The following is a 14,477-nucleotide window of genomic DNA, read 5'->3' on the forward strand; positions in this document are numbered from 1 at the left end:
TATTAATTTCTGTTCTGTTTTCTTTTATGCAATAGATCTTAACCTGGTAGACTCATACTAATTACATGTATATTTGATGTCATAAAGTAAAATAACCATGAGCTAATTATATCACCATGGATAAATAATAATAAGAAGAAGAAGAAGAATTATTAAATGAAGTTTTTAAAATAAAAATATATCTATTTTGAAGAAGAAAATGCACATGAAAAACTTATAGGAGATCACATTATTATCATTTTCATTCAGGACCAACTATGTACAACAGGAAGTGTTTTTGTGAGAACCCCATGCTGATATAATTATACATTTAAGCAAGTAGTAATGACTGGTGTTTAAGATGGTCAGCCTCAATCAGTATCATTTTCATTTAGGACCAATGAGACACTGTAGAAGTCTTTTAGTGAAACACCATGACAATATGACCATCAATTTAAGTGTTGCCACAGCTATATATCTGAGATGGCTGACATGACAGCCATACTGGAGATCAGATCAGCATTATTTTCTTTTAGGATCTGACCCACAAAAAGACTTCCTGTGAAAACAGCCATATATAAGGGATTCCACTGTTATTTGCCTGAGAAGGAATTACAACTGCTATTTATGTATATTTTTTACTATTTATTCATTAAACTTTTATCTCCCAGTCATGTCTTGTATGCTTTTTTGCATTCACAATTTTCAGTATGTACATGAAGGTATAAAATTTAATTACGATCATAAATATAAATAAACATACTTTGCACCTAACTACACTCATTCTCATGAAAACCCTATGATAGCTAACCCTACTGAGTTTGCTGTTAGCAGACTGGTGACCTAGATACTATATCTCTGCTCTAATCTACTCTCCCTTTCCTGGATGCATCTAAGGCTGACATAGGTCTTGTAAATGCCTTCAATTATTCACAAACTCACATTCTCTAGTTCTGTAATATAAGGCATCATCTCTGATAGCTCTGATTACAGAACGTCTACCCCTCTTCCATCACATCTTTGCTAGACAAGGTTCCGATAACCCTATCTACATCTTGGTGGATTGAACAGCTATATTGGTGCTTTGTCCTAGCGACATCTATTGTATTTCATGTGTTGCCTTAGTATATAATGCTAACTTACCACTACCATGGTGCATTATACATCCACCGAAAACAGTGGTTGCAAATGACCTAAAAAGGATGCGTTGTAAGTTTAACATTGAAAGTATGACTATGTACCAAAGGGAAGCCATTACAGGTGTATTTTAGTGAAAGGTATTTGTATAAACACGGAGCGACACTGGAAAATTGCTTATTTATCAGCCCATTCAAGTTGTGTGCTCCCCTTGTCTCAATCACGTAGAAACAGTGTTCAAATTTTAACAACTTAATTTTGATTGGATGCAGTGGCTTGCCACCACATCCAATGAAATCACAGACCCAAAGCTCAGAAATATCTGCTCGATATGCCATAGTGTAGATAGGGTTATCGGAACTTTGGCTAGCTAAAGAATGAAAGATAAACTGCAAATTTATGTATTTCTTACTAAGCACATACAGAAATTGTTTAATGCATTCAAAACAAATTAATTTCAAGCATGAAGTTCAGCAAACTGCTCCTTCTATAAACAGTCCATGTTATATGCTCCTTCTATAAACAGTCCATGTTATATGCTCCTTCTATAAACAGTCCATGCTATACGCTCCTTCTATAAACAGTCCATGTTATATGCTCCTTCTATAAACAGTCCATGTTATATGCTCCTTCTATAAACAGTCCATGTTATATGCTCCTTCTATAAACAGTCCATGTTATATGCTCCTTCTATAAACAGTCCATATTATATGCTCCTTCTATAAACAGTCCATGTTATATGCTCATGCACTGACCTATACAAACCATGCTATCAGAAAATGCTGCAGACGTTCTGTACATGTTTGAAAAGCCAGTACTTGAAGTCTGTTGTAAGATTCTCTTATAAGGCACACATGCATAACTAAACACAATTTAAACTGGTTTTGGTCGTCACTTTATGACTTCTTAAAGCCATGATTAATGTTTTGATGATTAACACTGTCAAACATGAGATGTTTCTGTTTTGCAACGTCAAAAAAACAGATCTTCAAAAACAATTCCAGACTGTAGAGTAAAAATACCGAAATGATTAAATTTTTATCTACAGGGGAGTTTTCACATCTTATTATTATTAAAGACATCTATTATTCTGCTACCTGTTTTTTTTCTACATACAGCCATTAAGTTTATGACCTTATCTCTTGTAAGGACAATATTATAATATTGCAAAACTATCTTTTAAGTTCTTTGCTTGAAAAATATCAACATCTTCAAAGTATTTAATTAAGTATAGTAACTTAATATTCTGTCAAAAGTTGTTGTTTATATACCAGTAAAGACAGTCATTCACCACATTGAACTAGGCCATCTTTGTAAAGTAGACAACCAAACTAAATCCTGATGTATCAAAAACTCTGCCAATGATGTTCTATTACCATGGCAGTTGAGCATTTCTGAGAACCAGTCATCTTGTGTCACATCATAATCATATATTCAAGAAGTTCACATATCCATCAAGTTTCAAAAGAAAAAAAGTACTGTTTACCAAAAAAATCTGAGAATTCCCTTATATGTACACATTTCAGTGAGTACACTTTAAGTGATTGAATAAAATTCATAACATATCTAATCTCTATTTTGTACTTTTCATTTATAAAATCTTGCTGAGCACAATATCAACATAATGTCTGCATCACAAATGAAAAAAAAAAAAGAATTGTTGACAGGACTTAAGAGTTTCAATAAAAAAAATTGTTATATAATTTGTCGGATTTAAGACGGCTCCGGTGGCATAGTGGTTAGAGGCTAGCGTCCACCTCGGATGCGGGTGGTCGTGGGTTCGATCCCCGGCCGAGTCATACCAAAGACTTAAAAAAATGGTACAAAAACAGCTGCCTGGCTTGGCACTCAGGCTGGTTGGCCTTGTGTCAGGATAATGTGACTGAGTGGGACATCATACTACATGTCTATGGCATGATGGCACAGTGCTAGACCTCACTATAAACTGCCACACTCCTGACATCGTAGCGATATGACTGAAAAATTGTTAAAGCTACGTTACAAATCCAAATTATACACACATACACACGTCTCAATTGCCGCGGTAATATCATGATCTCCTTGTGGCGCCTCCCGTCAGGAGTCACCTCGGAATACCCATCAAAATCATTCACCGTTACAAATGCCTCAGTCGTTGATTTACTGATACAGGAGGATAAAAATGAAAAGGTTTATTGAAACATTTTGGGGTATGTTAAAATTATAACTAGTAACGCGTAATAAAACATATCGGCCGAAGACTAATTTTGGGCTAACAAATATTTACGGCAAACTGGCTAACCGAAACCGGAAATTGCTGCAGACTCTTTGAAAATGACGCAATAGAGTTATGACGGTGGGGATTTCTAGCATGTTGCTAAATTTGTCGCAGGCCAAACGGGAACCTAAGCGACCCGACTATCCACCTTGCGAACAAATCGACTGATTAAGTAATATTTCACAATATTTATGAAGGTTTATAATATTTACATTTTACAGTTTCTACGTTAGCTTCACATACATCGCAAAAGATCAAAAGAAACTAAAGATTGTTTTGTTTTGTTTTGAGGTCACAAGACTCATGGAGTCTTGCCAAAACAAATAATTGTTTTTATCAAGGACTGACATTCGTACACCGAATCTTTCCAAGGTTGTCACTTGTATGTTATTATGCAGACGACTTTTACTTACCTCTAGGGAGATTATAGATCCACCTCCACATGGAAAATGTTTATTTCCACGGATTATTCCTAACCTTAGCCTGGCCTTTTAGCCAGGAACAGCCATCTTTCATAGTAACTTCGTCTTGAACAATCGGAATATCTCGCAGCTTTTCGACACAATTCTATGATTGGCGGATTTTCCATTAGTAAACTGCTCCCAAGATGGCGCTCTCGTTTCTCTCAAAAGTTTAACTACGTCACTTGAGAGTTAATTTGGCTTTATTGTTGTTGTTGAGTTTAATTATAGTGGCTTGCGCACAGTTGTGAATGTGCCACTTTTTTCTGACTGCACCGCAGCCTGCTAGTTGTTCCTGGGGAAGGGAATGGTGCCACCTGCCCCCAGGCTTTTATGGGTTCAAGGAACCCTGAAAGTTTGGCCTCAATATGTGGGCCCATAAAGGTCCCTTACAGTTGAATGGTTGGCTGTCATTAGTGGGAAGGAGAGCTCGGGAACGGTCCTGGTTGCTTAACATCGCTGGTTTCTTGTTGCATTTGCCTGGTGTTTCTTGCTTTCTGTTTTTTTTTCTCCAAATGTTCTTAAAGGGGGGTGGGTTCTATGCTGTTTATAGAGATTTTCAAGGTTATTATGGTATTACTAGTCGAGGTGTTTAGGGTGTTCTTCCTACGTTATGTTATTTATAAGTTTTTAGATATTGCCTCTTTAAGTTATTTATTTGTTAATGTTTTTAGAGATTGAATGTTATTTATACTTTATTTAGCAAGAGACCGGAGTCCTGGCCGATTACACGGTTCGTTAAGGACATCTAGGACCGGAGTCCTAGCTGATTACTCGGTTCGTTAAGGACATCTAGGACATCCGATTTTGCGCTTTCCTTAGTTTTTGATAGGTGCTTCATAAGTGAATTATTTATTAATATTTTTAAAAAATTGAATTATATGTTATGGGTTTTTATGTGGGGGCTTCTAAATTTATTTAGCTAGTTACTGGGTCTTTTGGTTTTGTGGGGATAGTAATTATATTTTGTTCCTAAGTACTGTGTAGTATATGAATTTATTTATATTTTTATATGCTGATTGTTTATTTTTGTTAGAGTCCATAAGTAACTCTGGGTATGTGTGTGGTGATCCAATCTCTTTTTGGTTTTTGATAAATATTTTCCTAGCGGGTTGATATTTTGGGCATATATTGAATACATGGTGTAGATTTTCGGTGGTGTGGCAGTTAAAGCAGTTAATGGTTTCTGGTTTGGGTCCTATAAACCTTCCAAAACTCCTTGCTAGTTTAGTTTTTCCAGTTACTATCCTGTTTATGGTATTCTGTTCTAAATAGGTACCCTTAGGTAGCTGTATCTTCCTATCTGCGGTTCTTTGGGTTTCATGGTGCTTTTTACCTTTTGTGGAGGAGTTCCAAAAATCTTGCCATTTTTGGTCTATATATGTTTGTGCGAAGCTTAGTGCTTCTGTAGAGCTATAGTTAAGCTTGACAGAGTTTTGATCTCCTAGTTTGGTTTGTGCAACTTTGTCTGCTGTTTCGTTGCCAGAGATTCCAATGTTTATCCACATCAGCTCGACTGTGCTGTGGTGATATCGTCGATTAATCGTCGAGGAATTGTTCCCTAGAGTGTGTATTGTGATTTTGGATCGAATTGATAACGCTTAGGGAATCGCTTATAATGACTGCTTTCGATTTGGCGTGAAGGACGTTAAACGCATGACGGAATACAAAAGGAAGTGGACTTCGTCTTCAAGTCATGGCAGTAGTTAATAGGGACGATAGGGGGACAATGGGACTTATCATTAAAAACACCCCTGGGACGATATAGGGACTATGTAAATTTAACATGGAGAAAACCCCTGGGACGATATAGGGACAAGGGGAATAAACATTAGGCAATAGTTCGTGGGACTGTCTAGGGACAAGGTTAATTAACATGGGGAAAAATCGTGGGACGATATAGGGACAAGGGAAATTGAACATGGGGGAAAAAAGTCTTGGGTCACTCTATTTTTTTTTAAAAAAAAATAAAAAAATAAAAAGTAAAAAAATGGGGTAGGCAATTGAAAGTCAATCTCTTTTCGAGACCTATGAGTGGCCCTGAAAAGGGCCTTTGGGTTTATGTTAATGTATCCATTAACATAAAGGGCACCGCATTGGTCTTCTTCTTGTCCTTAGGCTGCATCTCGCTGTAGGACCGTAAATCAGGACTCTTTTGAGGCATCCTTGTCTTTCTACGTAGATCCTACGTATCCACAGACTGGTGTCTGTCCTGTGGACAACTGTCCACTTGGATCGGACATACATGGGTATGTCCGTCCGGAACATCATCGAAGACACAAGCGTAGAAGATTGAACATCGGCCCACATCTTGAGGCGCCTAGAACAGGTGAATCAATGCAGTGAACTGCGCTTATTTATAGGTAGAGGTAGGATTAAAACGGATTGAGTTTGTAGACCAATCCAAACACGCGTTACAAAATTCAGTCAGCCCTCATCCAATCCGAAGAGAGCAGTCTGTGACGTCACGTGGTCTATATAGATTCGCTAGCGCCTGTGTGCAGTCAATCTATGCGACAGTGATTCAACATGACGGAAACTCAGAAAACGATTAACTGGGGTGCACCAGCAGTGGAGACCGCCCAAGGGAACCCGGACTTACTTTCAGAAGAGGTACATTGGGATTTTGTGGATTTTCTTACCTCGCAAGAATTTGTTCCGGAACCTTCGTCTCCTTCTTCATTACCACACGTGGAGAATTTTAGACAGAGACAGAAAGAAGAATTGGAGAAATTTATACAACGACAAAAGGAAGCGGAACAAGCTTTTCTCCTACAGCAACAGCAGCAAGAAGAAGAGGTAAGAAAAAAAAACAAGAAGTAGCAGCAAAGAAACAAGAGGGTGAAAATCAAACGGTCACGGTACTGTTGGACATTTTAGCGGAGTTAAGAAGTCTGAAACAAATGTATCAGACTTCTTTATTACGACCGAAGAGAATACGACCTTCCCGAGCTAAACACGTCAACCCTGTGACTAAGCCTACCGTACCACCCTTAGTGATTTCAACCAAATCATCATCATCATCAACAGTACGCAGTCCAGAAGTAGGCCTTGGCCGTGGCAAAGGCTTAAGGCAGTTAAAGTTGATTGCTTAAACTCACCCCTACACCAAAAAAGGCCCTTTTCAGGGCCACCCACGTCTCTCGAAAAGAGATACACTTTCAATTTGCCAATAACTCAACAAAAAAAAAAAAACCATTTTACCCCTCTAGTACGTGTATATGAGTGCGTGAGTGTAGCTTCTTGTTTTAAAATCAAAACTCAAAGACACTTACCTTATATAATTAATGTATTCTTTTCTCAGTAGTTACAATCCAATTCACAATTCACAACATAACACTTTAAAAAGTTCATAGACTTCTTCTATTTTATTGTTTACTCTCTGTTTTTTCAATTTCTTCACCGTCACAGTCTTTTCCTCTTCTTCCTCCTCACTTTCTTCCCTTCTTCTTTTCTTCTCCTGTTTCTTTTTCTTCACCTGTCTGCTTTCTTCCTCTGAAGAATCCCTCTCTTCTTCTGACTCCTCTTGTTTCTTTTTTGGGCAATCTGGAGACCAATGTCCTTTTTCTTGACAATAATAACAGGTATCTTGACTTTTGTCTTTTCTAGCCCCTGTTTTTCTTTTTTGACGGTCTGGACACTGAAGACCAATGCCCTTTCTTCTGACAGATATAGCAAGTATCATGACTTTTATCTCGAAAGGAAGGAGAGTAGTCCGTGGGCTGGTCTGAAGAGAATTTTCTAATGACCCCTCGCAAAGCTCTGATGAAACGTTCGATTTGGCTAGTCTCTTCCATCGTTGTGCTCGGTTAGAGAGTGAAATGAATAGTGAAAGGACAAGACACACACCCTTTTATATACGCTTGTCTGCCATGACTATAGATTAGCCCATGGTGTTTAAACTTGAGTCATTTGACGTTTTTCACTCAAGATGAAACGATCCTATTCATTCGAGAAGAAAGAAGAAGAAAGTAAGAGGCAGAAACGTGATCTATCGCCTCGTACCAGGGCTGAAGTCTTGGCACAAATTCATGCCAGTGATTTTCAAGAGGACATGAGTGAACCAGAATCCGAACCCTCTAAACAAAGTTCACCACCCTTAGTCAACCCTGAAAAGTACTATTCCATTCGAGAGACGGAAAAGCGCTCCTCTAGAAAATTTAGAACCACGGCTTACAAATACACGGTGAAGTTTAAAAATTTCAAGTCCGAAGTACCGTTCGAGAAAGTAGAAGGGTTCATCACCGGGGTGTGGGATTCTTTGCTCACCGCACTCAAGCGACAATGTCAACCCAAAGAAGACGATCGTTTGAGACTTTCCATACAACACGACGGTTTGAAATCCTCTGTTTGGATCGAGTAGAGCAGACCCGCAGAACTAACTGCTTCCAAAGTCATGGACAAGATTCAACACGTACAACAATCTAATGACCAGTTTGACATCACCGATGGAAAAGCCACACTGGACATGACCCATGTCTCTCCTCCTCAAGGGACCGGACAACGCAATAAGGTGTTACTGGTGAACGACCTTCGCAGCATTAAGCGTAGTCTCGTCCAAATTCACAATTCTCAAGACCAGATGTGTTTAGCCCGTGCCATCGTGGTGGGACGAACCTATGCCAACAAGAACGACAAGACAGAATGGAAAAGAGCCTGGGAGAACATTCGAAAATCGAACCGAGCCAAACAACGAAGTGAAGCAGAATTCCTTTTACAACAAACTGGCCTATCCAAAGACACACCCTGCGGAATTCCTGAAATGCAAAAATTGCAAGATGCCCTAGCTCCACGCTACACCTTGAAAGTGCACCCTCAAGAAGTGCGCGGACCTCTGTTGTTTCGAGGCCAAGACTTTAAGGACGGAAAATACATTCATGTCTATTATCACGATGAACATTTCGATACCATTACCAGTATCACTGCATTCCTGGGATACGGTTATTACTGTGAGAAATGTGACCATGGTTATAATAATCGAGAGCAACACAAACATTGCGGATTAAAATGCTCAGGATGTTTGGCCTCTTCACCCTGTCTGAGCGAAGGACAAGAAAGAGTACATTGTCCTGCTTGTCTGCGCACGTTTGTCAGCCCTGCCTGTTACCAACAACATCTGAAGACGCAAGGTTCACAGCAGAAATGTGCTTGTCAACTCCTGAGATTGTGCCCTACGTGTGGACAAGGCCTATGTGCCAATACTGTCAAGGCACACGTATGTCGAGGAAAGAAAAAATGTCACATTTGTCATCACATCGTGGACTTGGAACACCAGTGCTACGTGCAAAAATACCAACCCTCACCAGAGAAAGAGGATGGTCACAAGAAGAAGAAAGGCAATTTCATCTTTTTCGATTTCGAATGCATGCAAGAGACCGGTATTCACATTCCTAATTTCTGCGTGGCTCATCGAGCGTGCGAGAAGTGCATTCAGGAACCTATCTTCAATCATTGCCCTCACTGCAGCAAGATTCCCGGAGAGCGTGAAAAAAATCTTTCGAGGACCGAACACGCTAGCCGATTTCGCTCGATGGGTCTTAGACCCCATCGACAAGACGTGGAGCCAAGAGGACATCGAACGTTACGGAGATTGTCATCGTCATGCCACGGTGATGGCTCACAATTTCTCCGGATATGATGGACAGTTTCTTCTCAGATACTATACGGAACATGGCACCGAACGTCCTAGAGTGACTTTGAACGGAGCCAAAATCATTTTCATGCAAGTGGGACAAGTACAGTTTAAAGATTCGATGAGCTATTTGGCCATGCCTTTGAGTCGAATGCCTAAAACGTTTGGAATGACAGAAATGGCTAAAGGGTACTTTCCACACTTTTTCAATACGGAAGCCAATCAACACGCCGTTCTACCCCATTCACCCGAGGCTCATGATTACGACCCCGACAACATGCGTACCGAACAACGAGAAGCTTTCTACGCTTGGTACCAGGCTCACGCCTCGGACCCTTTCGACTTTCAGGAAGAAATGCTAAAGTAGTGTCGTTCCGACGTGGACATTTTACGGCGTTGCTGTGGAAAATTTCGAGAACTGTCCATGGAACACGGAGGGGTCGATCCTTTGAAAGAAGCTGGCACCATTGCCAACGCGTGTTCCTTAGTGTACAGGCAACGATTCATGCCTGAAAACACTGTGGCTGTCATCAGTCCTCAAACGACCAACTATATCAAACGTCAATACTCGGTCAAAGCCCTACGCTGGTTACATTACTTGTGCGACAAGGAAGACAAATGGATTCAGCATGCCCGCAACGGAGGAGGCGAAAAGACCATCGGAACGCATTCGGTCGATGGCTGAGACTTAGAAAACCCCAAGATCGTGTACGAGTTTAACGGTTGCTTATTTCTTGGATGTCCCGTCTGTTACCCTGACCGCGACACTAAAAATCAGTTTTTACAACGAACCATGGAAGACTTGTACCAGGCCACTTGTCAGCGACGCCTAAAGTTAGAACAGGAAGGATACCAAGTGGTGGAAATGTGGGAACACGAGTACGATCACCGTTTGAAAACCGATCCCGAATTTAAATGCCTCGTAGAAAGTTACCAGTTCATGGACCCGCTGAACCCGAGGGATAGTTTGTACGGAGGAAGAACCAGTGCCACCTGTTTGCAGTACCAAGCCGACGAGAGAAAGGAGAAGAAATCAAATACTTTGATGTGTGTTCGCTGTATCCTTTCGTGTGCAAATATTGCTGCTTTCCTGTAGGGCACCCACAATTGTTGACGGAACACATCGACCTGAAAAACATTCGACAATACGAAGGTCTGATCAAGTGCAAAGTCTTGCCTCCCACGGACTTGTACCATCCCGTGTTACCTCACCATTGCCAAGGCAAACTGATGTTTCCTTTGTGCCGTACTTGTGCCGAAACGTGCAACCAAGATCATCCTTGTCAGCACACCCAGGAAGAACGGGCCTTGACGGGAACCTGGGTCAGGGTAGAATTGTTCAAAGCTCTGGACATGGGATACCAACTGTTAGAAGTGTACGAAATTTGCCACTTTCCCAAGACAGAACAATACCACAAGGGTGACCCCAGTCAGAAAGGCATTTTCGCAGACTACGTGGATGCCTTTTTGAAACTGAAGCAAGAAGCCAGCGGCTATCCTTCCTGGTGTCACACTCCCGAAGACCAAATAAAATTCAAAGAGAAATACTATGAACAAGAAGGCATCACTTTAGATCACATCGAGAAAAACGAAGGCAGGCGATCGTTTGCCAAAGTAATGTTAAATTGCTTGTGGGGTAAAATGGCACAACGACCGTGTTTACCCAAGACGGAGTATTTGACAGAACCTTCCCGCTACTTTCAGATGATTCACGACAAAACCAAGTACATGAAACACGTGGACGTCGTTCGCAAGGATTTGATCTTGGTCAATTACGAAGAAGATCTGGACTTTGTACAAGACGACCCTTTTGGAAATGTCATCATTGCGGCTTACGTGACAGCTCATGCTCGCTTAAAATTGTACGAAGCTTTAGAACTGTTAGGGGAACGCGTCCTGTACTTTGACACGGACAGTTGCATTTACATCCATCACCCGAGTCAACAGCACCCTGACATCGAAGGAGACCGTTTAGGAGCCTGGACAGACGAGCATCCCGACGACAAGATTCTAAGTTTCGTCAGTGTTGGTCCTAAAAATTACGGCTACGAATACCGGGACAAACAAGGAGAAGTGCACACGCAGTGCAAAGTGAAGGGATTGACTCTGAATTATCGTACCAGTCGTGTGGTGAACTTTGGGGTATTGAAAGAAGCCTTGCAATCTGGAGAGGATGCAAACTTTGAAGTGACCACCTACCAACCGAACAAGATTGTACGTTTACCCACTCACTACATCGTCAGTCGACCCTTGGAAAAAGTCTATCAAATCGTGTACCAGAAGCGAGTGCGACTTCCCAATCTTTTCACCTTACCGTATGGACACGTCGGTATTGGTCTGTATATAAAAAGGAACCCTAGGCAAGATCGATAGTTCATTGTGACTACCAAGACCAAGCGAACAAGATGAATACTTTCAGAGAAACACAAAACAAGTTTAGAAAGGCACAATTCAAGTGTGGGGCTTCGGAAGTGGAATGCGATTGTGAGCCTTGCGATGGGTACGATGCTGTACGTTGTGACCTTAGCGATGCCGTAAAGCATCATGGAAACTTTGTTTTCACTACCCCTATCATGGAAAGTGATGCTGTGCGTGCCAAACCTGAGGGACGCGAAAGCGATGCCGCTCGTCCTCTTGGACACTTTACTGGGTTTCGTTTTAAAGGTGAATGTTCATCTTCACGTTTACCCCCCTACGGATGTCATCCAGCCCTGAGCAAACTCCTGTCCATATCACCCAACCCTCATCGAAACGAACCTGTGAAAGACGAATATTCGTTCCCTGTGCGTTTGTCGGAATACTGCGACTTTGAAAATCGTCTTCAATCGTTCAAAGGAAAATGGCCTAAGTATCTGGGAGGCCCGACCCCCGAAGAATTAGCCAGAGCCGGATTCTTCTACTTGGGCGAAGGAGATAAAGTCAAGTGCTTCAGTTGCGGTGTGTCACTTCACCACTGGGAACCGCAAGATTCGGCCTACCTAGAACATGCTCGTTGGTCACCGAATTGTCATTACTTACCCTTAGTGGGACCGAGACATTGAAGGAACTTACCATGTCGTTGACGAAGAAGAACCCAGATTGGTTAGGAGTCAAATGTTGGACATCACCGAAACCAGTATTTAAACTTCATTTCAAAAACGATATTGAATCATTACCTAAAGAACTGCAAGAGAAGATTTACAAGGAAGTGTGGCAGGGACTTGCCAGAGTGAAATCTCAATGGGTCACTGTAGAACCTTTGTGCCGAGAAATTCACAAGAGGAAAGTGAAAAAAGTCAACCAGTGTGTTAGATTTCTCTGGGTCAAGGGTGCATTCATCCTATTATATCGCTTTAGACCGTTTACATCAAAAGAGTTCAGTGACATTCTTGGACGTTACCCTGAATGGCAGTGGTCAGAAATTACCCACTATGTGGATTACGTTTGCTCTAGGAGAAGATTGTGAATTGTACGGACTCACCTATTCATGGATACATTACAAGAGAACATTTTGGGCTTGCCTGTGGAGTTGAGAGAACGCATTTACCGAGAACTGATCAAAATACAAGTGAAACGCAAACGCAAAGACATTTCTCCGTTTTTAAATTATGCTCTGTTCCAAAGTATAAGAAGACTGATTATGAGTGGATATTACATCAGTCATATAGGTAAACGAGGCTATTGGCCACCACCCAAGGATTCCAAAAACAGTGTATATACTTATGGATACTTTACAAGAGAACATTTTTGGCTTGCCTGTGGAGTTGAGAGAACGCATTTACCGAGAGCTGGTCAAAATACAAGTCAAACGTAAAGAACAGTTGCATCCGTTACGTCACCAGATCTTTAACCACTGGTACCTGAATGGTATAAAAGAACTGATTCGTCAGAAATTGTTTCAGTGGTCAGACATTGTTCAAAATTTTGAGGTCGCCAATGATCGACATGTTTATAATTTTGGTTACTTCGAGATTCACCTAGTGCAACGCATTGAGGAAGACAAGTTAAAGGATTACAAACATATTTTACGTGGAATCTACTTAGCGGAAGAGGAATCTCCGAAACGAACTCTGACGTTTCAGTTACAGTATGCAAGATTTAGATTCCCTACTGGAGAACGAAGATGTCTGGCTAGAAAGTACGTGTATTGCATCAAAAAAAAAAGAGAATATAAAAACAGGCTGCCATGCCACGACTTATGTCACATGTAATTGAACAGATTCCGTGGAAGGAACTCAATGACCATATTCAAACCGTGGATCATTACCATCGATTATTACAAGAACTGTATCCATTCAATTTGGGTCGACAAGTGGTGTGTGTCTTAGTGACTTGTTTTCTGGGATTTCGTTTACCAGCCGATTCCTTGTGGACTCTTTACGAACAGTACTTACCACCTCAATGACCTTAAATGGTCACGAAAGACTCCTTTTGCTCAAAGCCTTGCGTTTTCATCTGGATACTTCTCGACCTCTACGGGAAAAAAAGATTCGTCAACTTTTAGCTACCCAAGACGTGTATGACGATGTGTGTGTAGCTTGTGACTTACATTCCCATTGGACAGATGTCCGTGACTGGAAAGAATGGGATTTTGAGGCTTGGACCCAAGAAGTGGCCCAGTATGCACGAGAGTTGTTCAAGGAAAAAAGTTACTTTTCAACCAGTGTTAGTGACGGTACCAGAAGAACCCGTCACCCAGGACAGGACTGTCGTGGACAGGCCTGAAAGACCCTTTCGGGAGGACACTTGTGTGACCTTACCCTCTATAGAACTGGTCAGAACATTACCCAAAACATGTTGTACAGACACTTGTGTTTATTCCACGTTGATGGTTATCATGTGCCTTTTATCCTTGTACTTAAGCCTTTGGCTTTTATGTATTTTTGTCTTTCGTATTCATGTTTAAAACATTCAATAAACGTGTCCTGAAAAAAAGTATATAAACTCTTGTCTTGTTTGTTTTCGTGTCACAAGTGACATCCCTAACACTATGGCTACCTCTGCTCCCTCTTCCTCTACTGTCAAAGTCATC

General features: G+C 41.1%; 1 protein-coding gene across 1 annotated transcript in view; it reads right to left on the bottom strand.

Annotated features, from left to right (window-relative positions):
• LOC149797078 (uncharacterized) overlaps window positions 1–3,923 on the bottom strand; it is a 43,262-nt gene extending 39,339 nt beyond the window's left edge. The window contains exon 1 of the mRNA XM_089961752.1: window positions 3,787–3,923. Coding sequence (XP_089817878.1) covers window positions 3,787–3,817 — 31 coding nt within the window. The 5' untranslated portion in view covers window positions 3,818–3,923. The remainder of the gene's footprint in view (window positions 1–3,786) is intronic.
• Window positions 3,924–14,477: the final 10,554 nt, after the last annotated feature.

The sequence above is a fragment of the Sinohyriopsis cumingii genome, chromosome 6 (assembly GCF_028554795.1).
Source record: "Sinohyriopsis cumingii isolate HCF-2022 chromosome 6, ASM2855479v2, whole genome shotgun sequence".
NCBI classification, from domain to species: Eukaryota; Metazoa; Mollusca; class Bivalvia; order Unionida; family Unionidae; genus Sinohyriopsis; species Sinohyriopsis cumingii.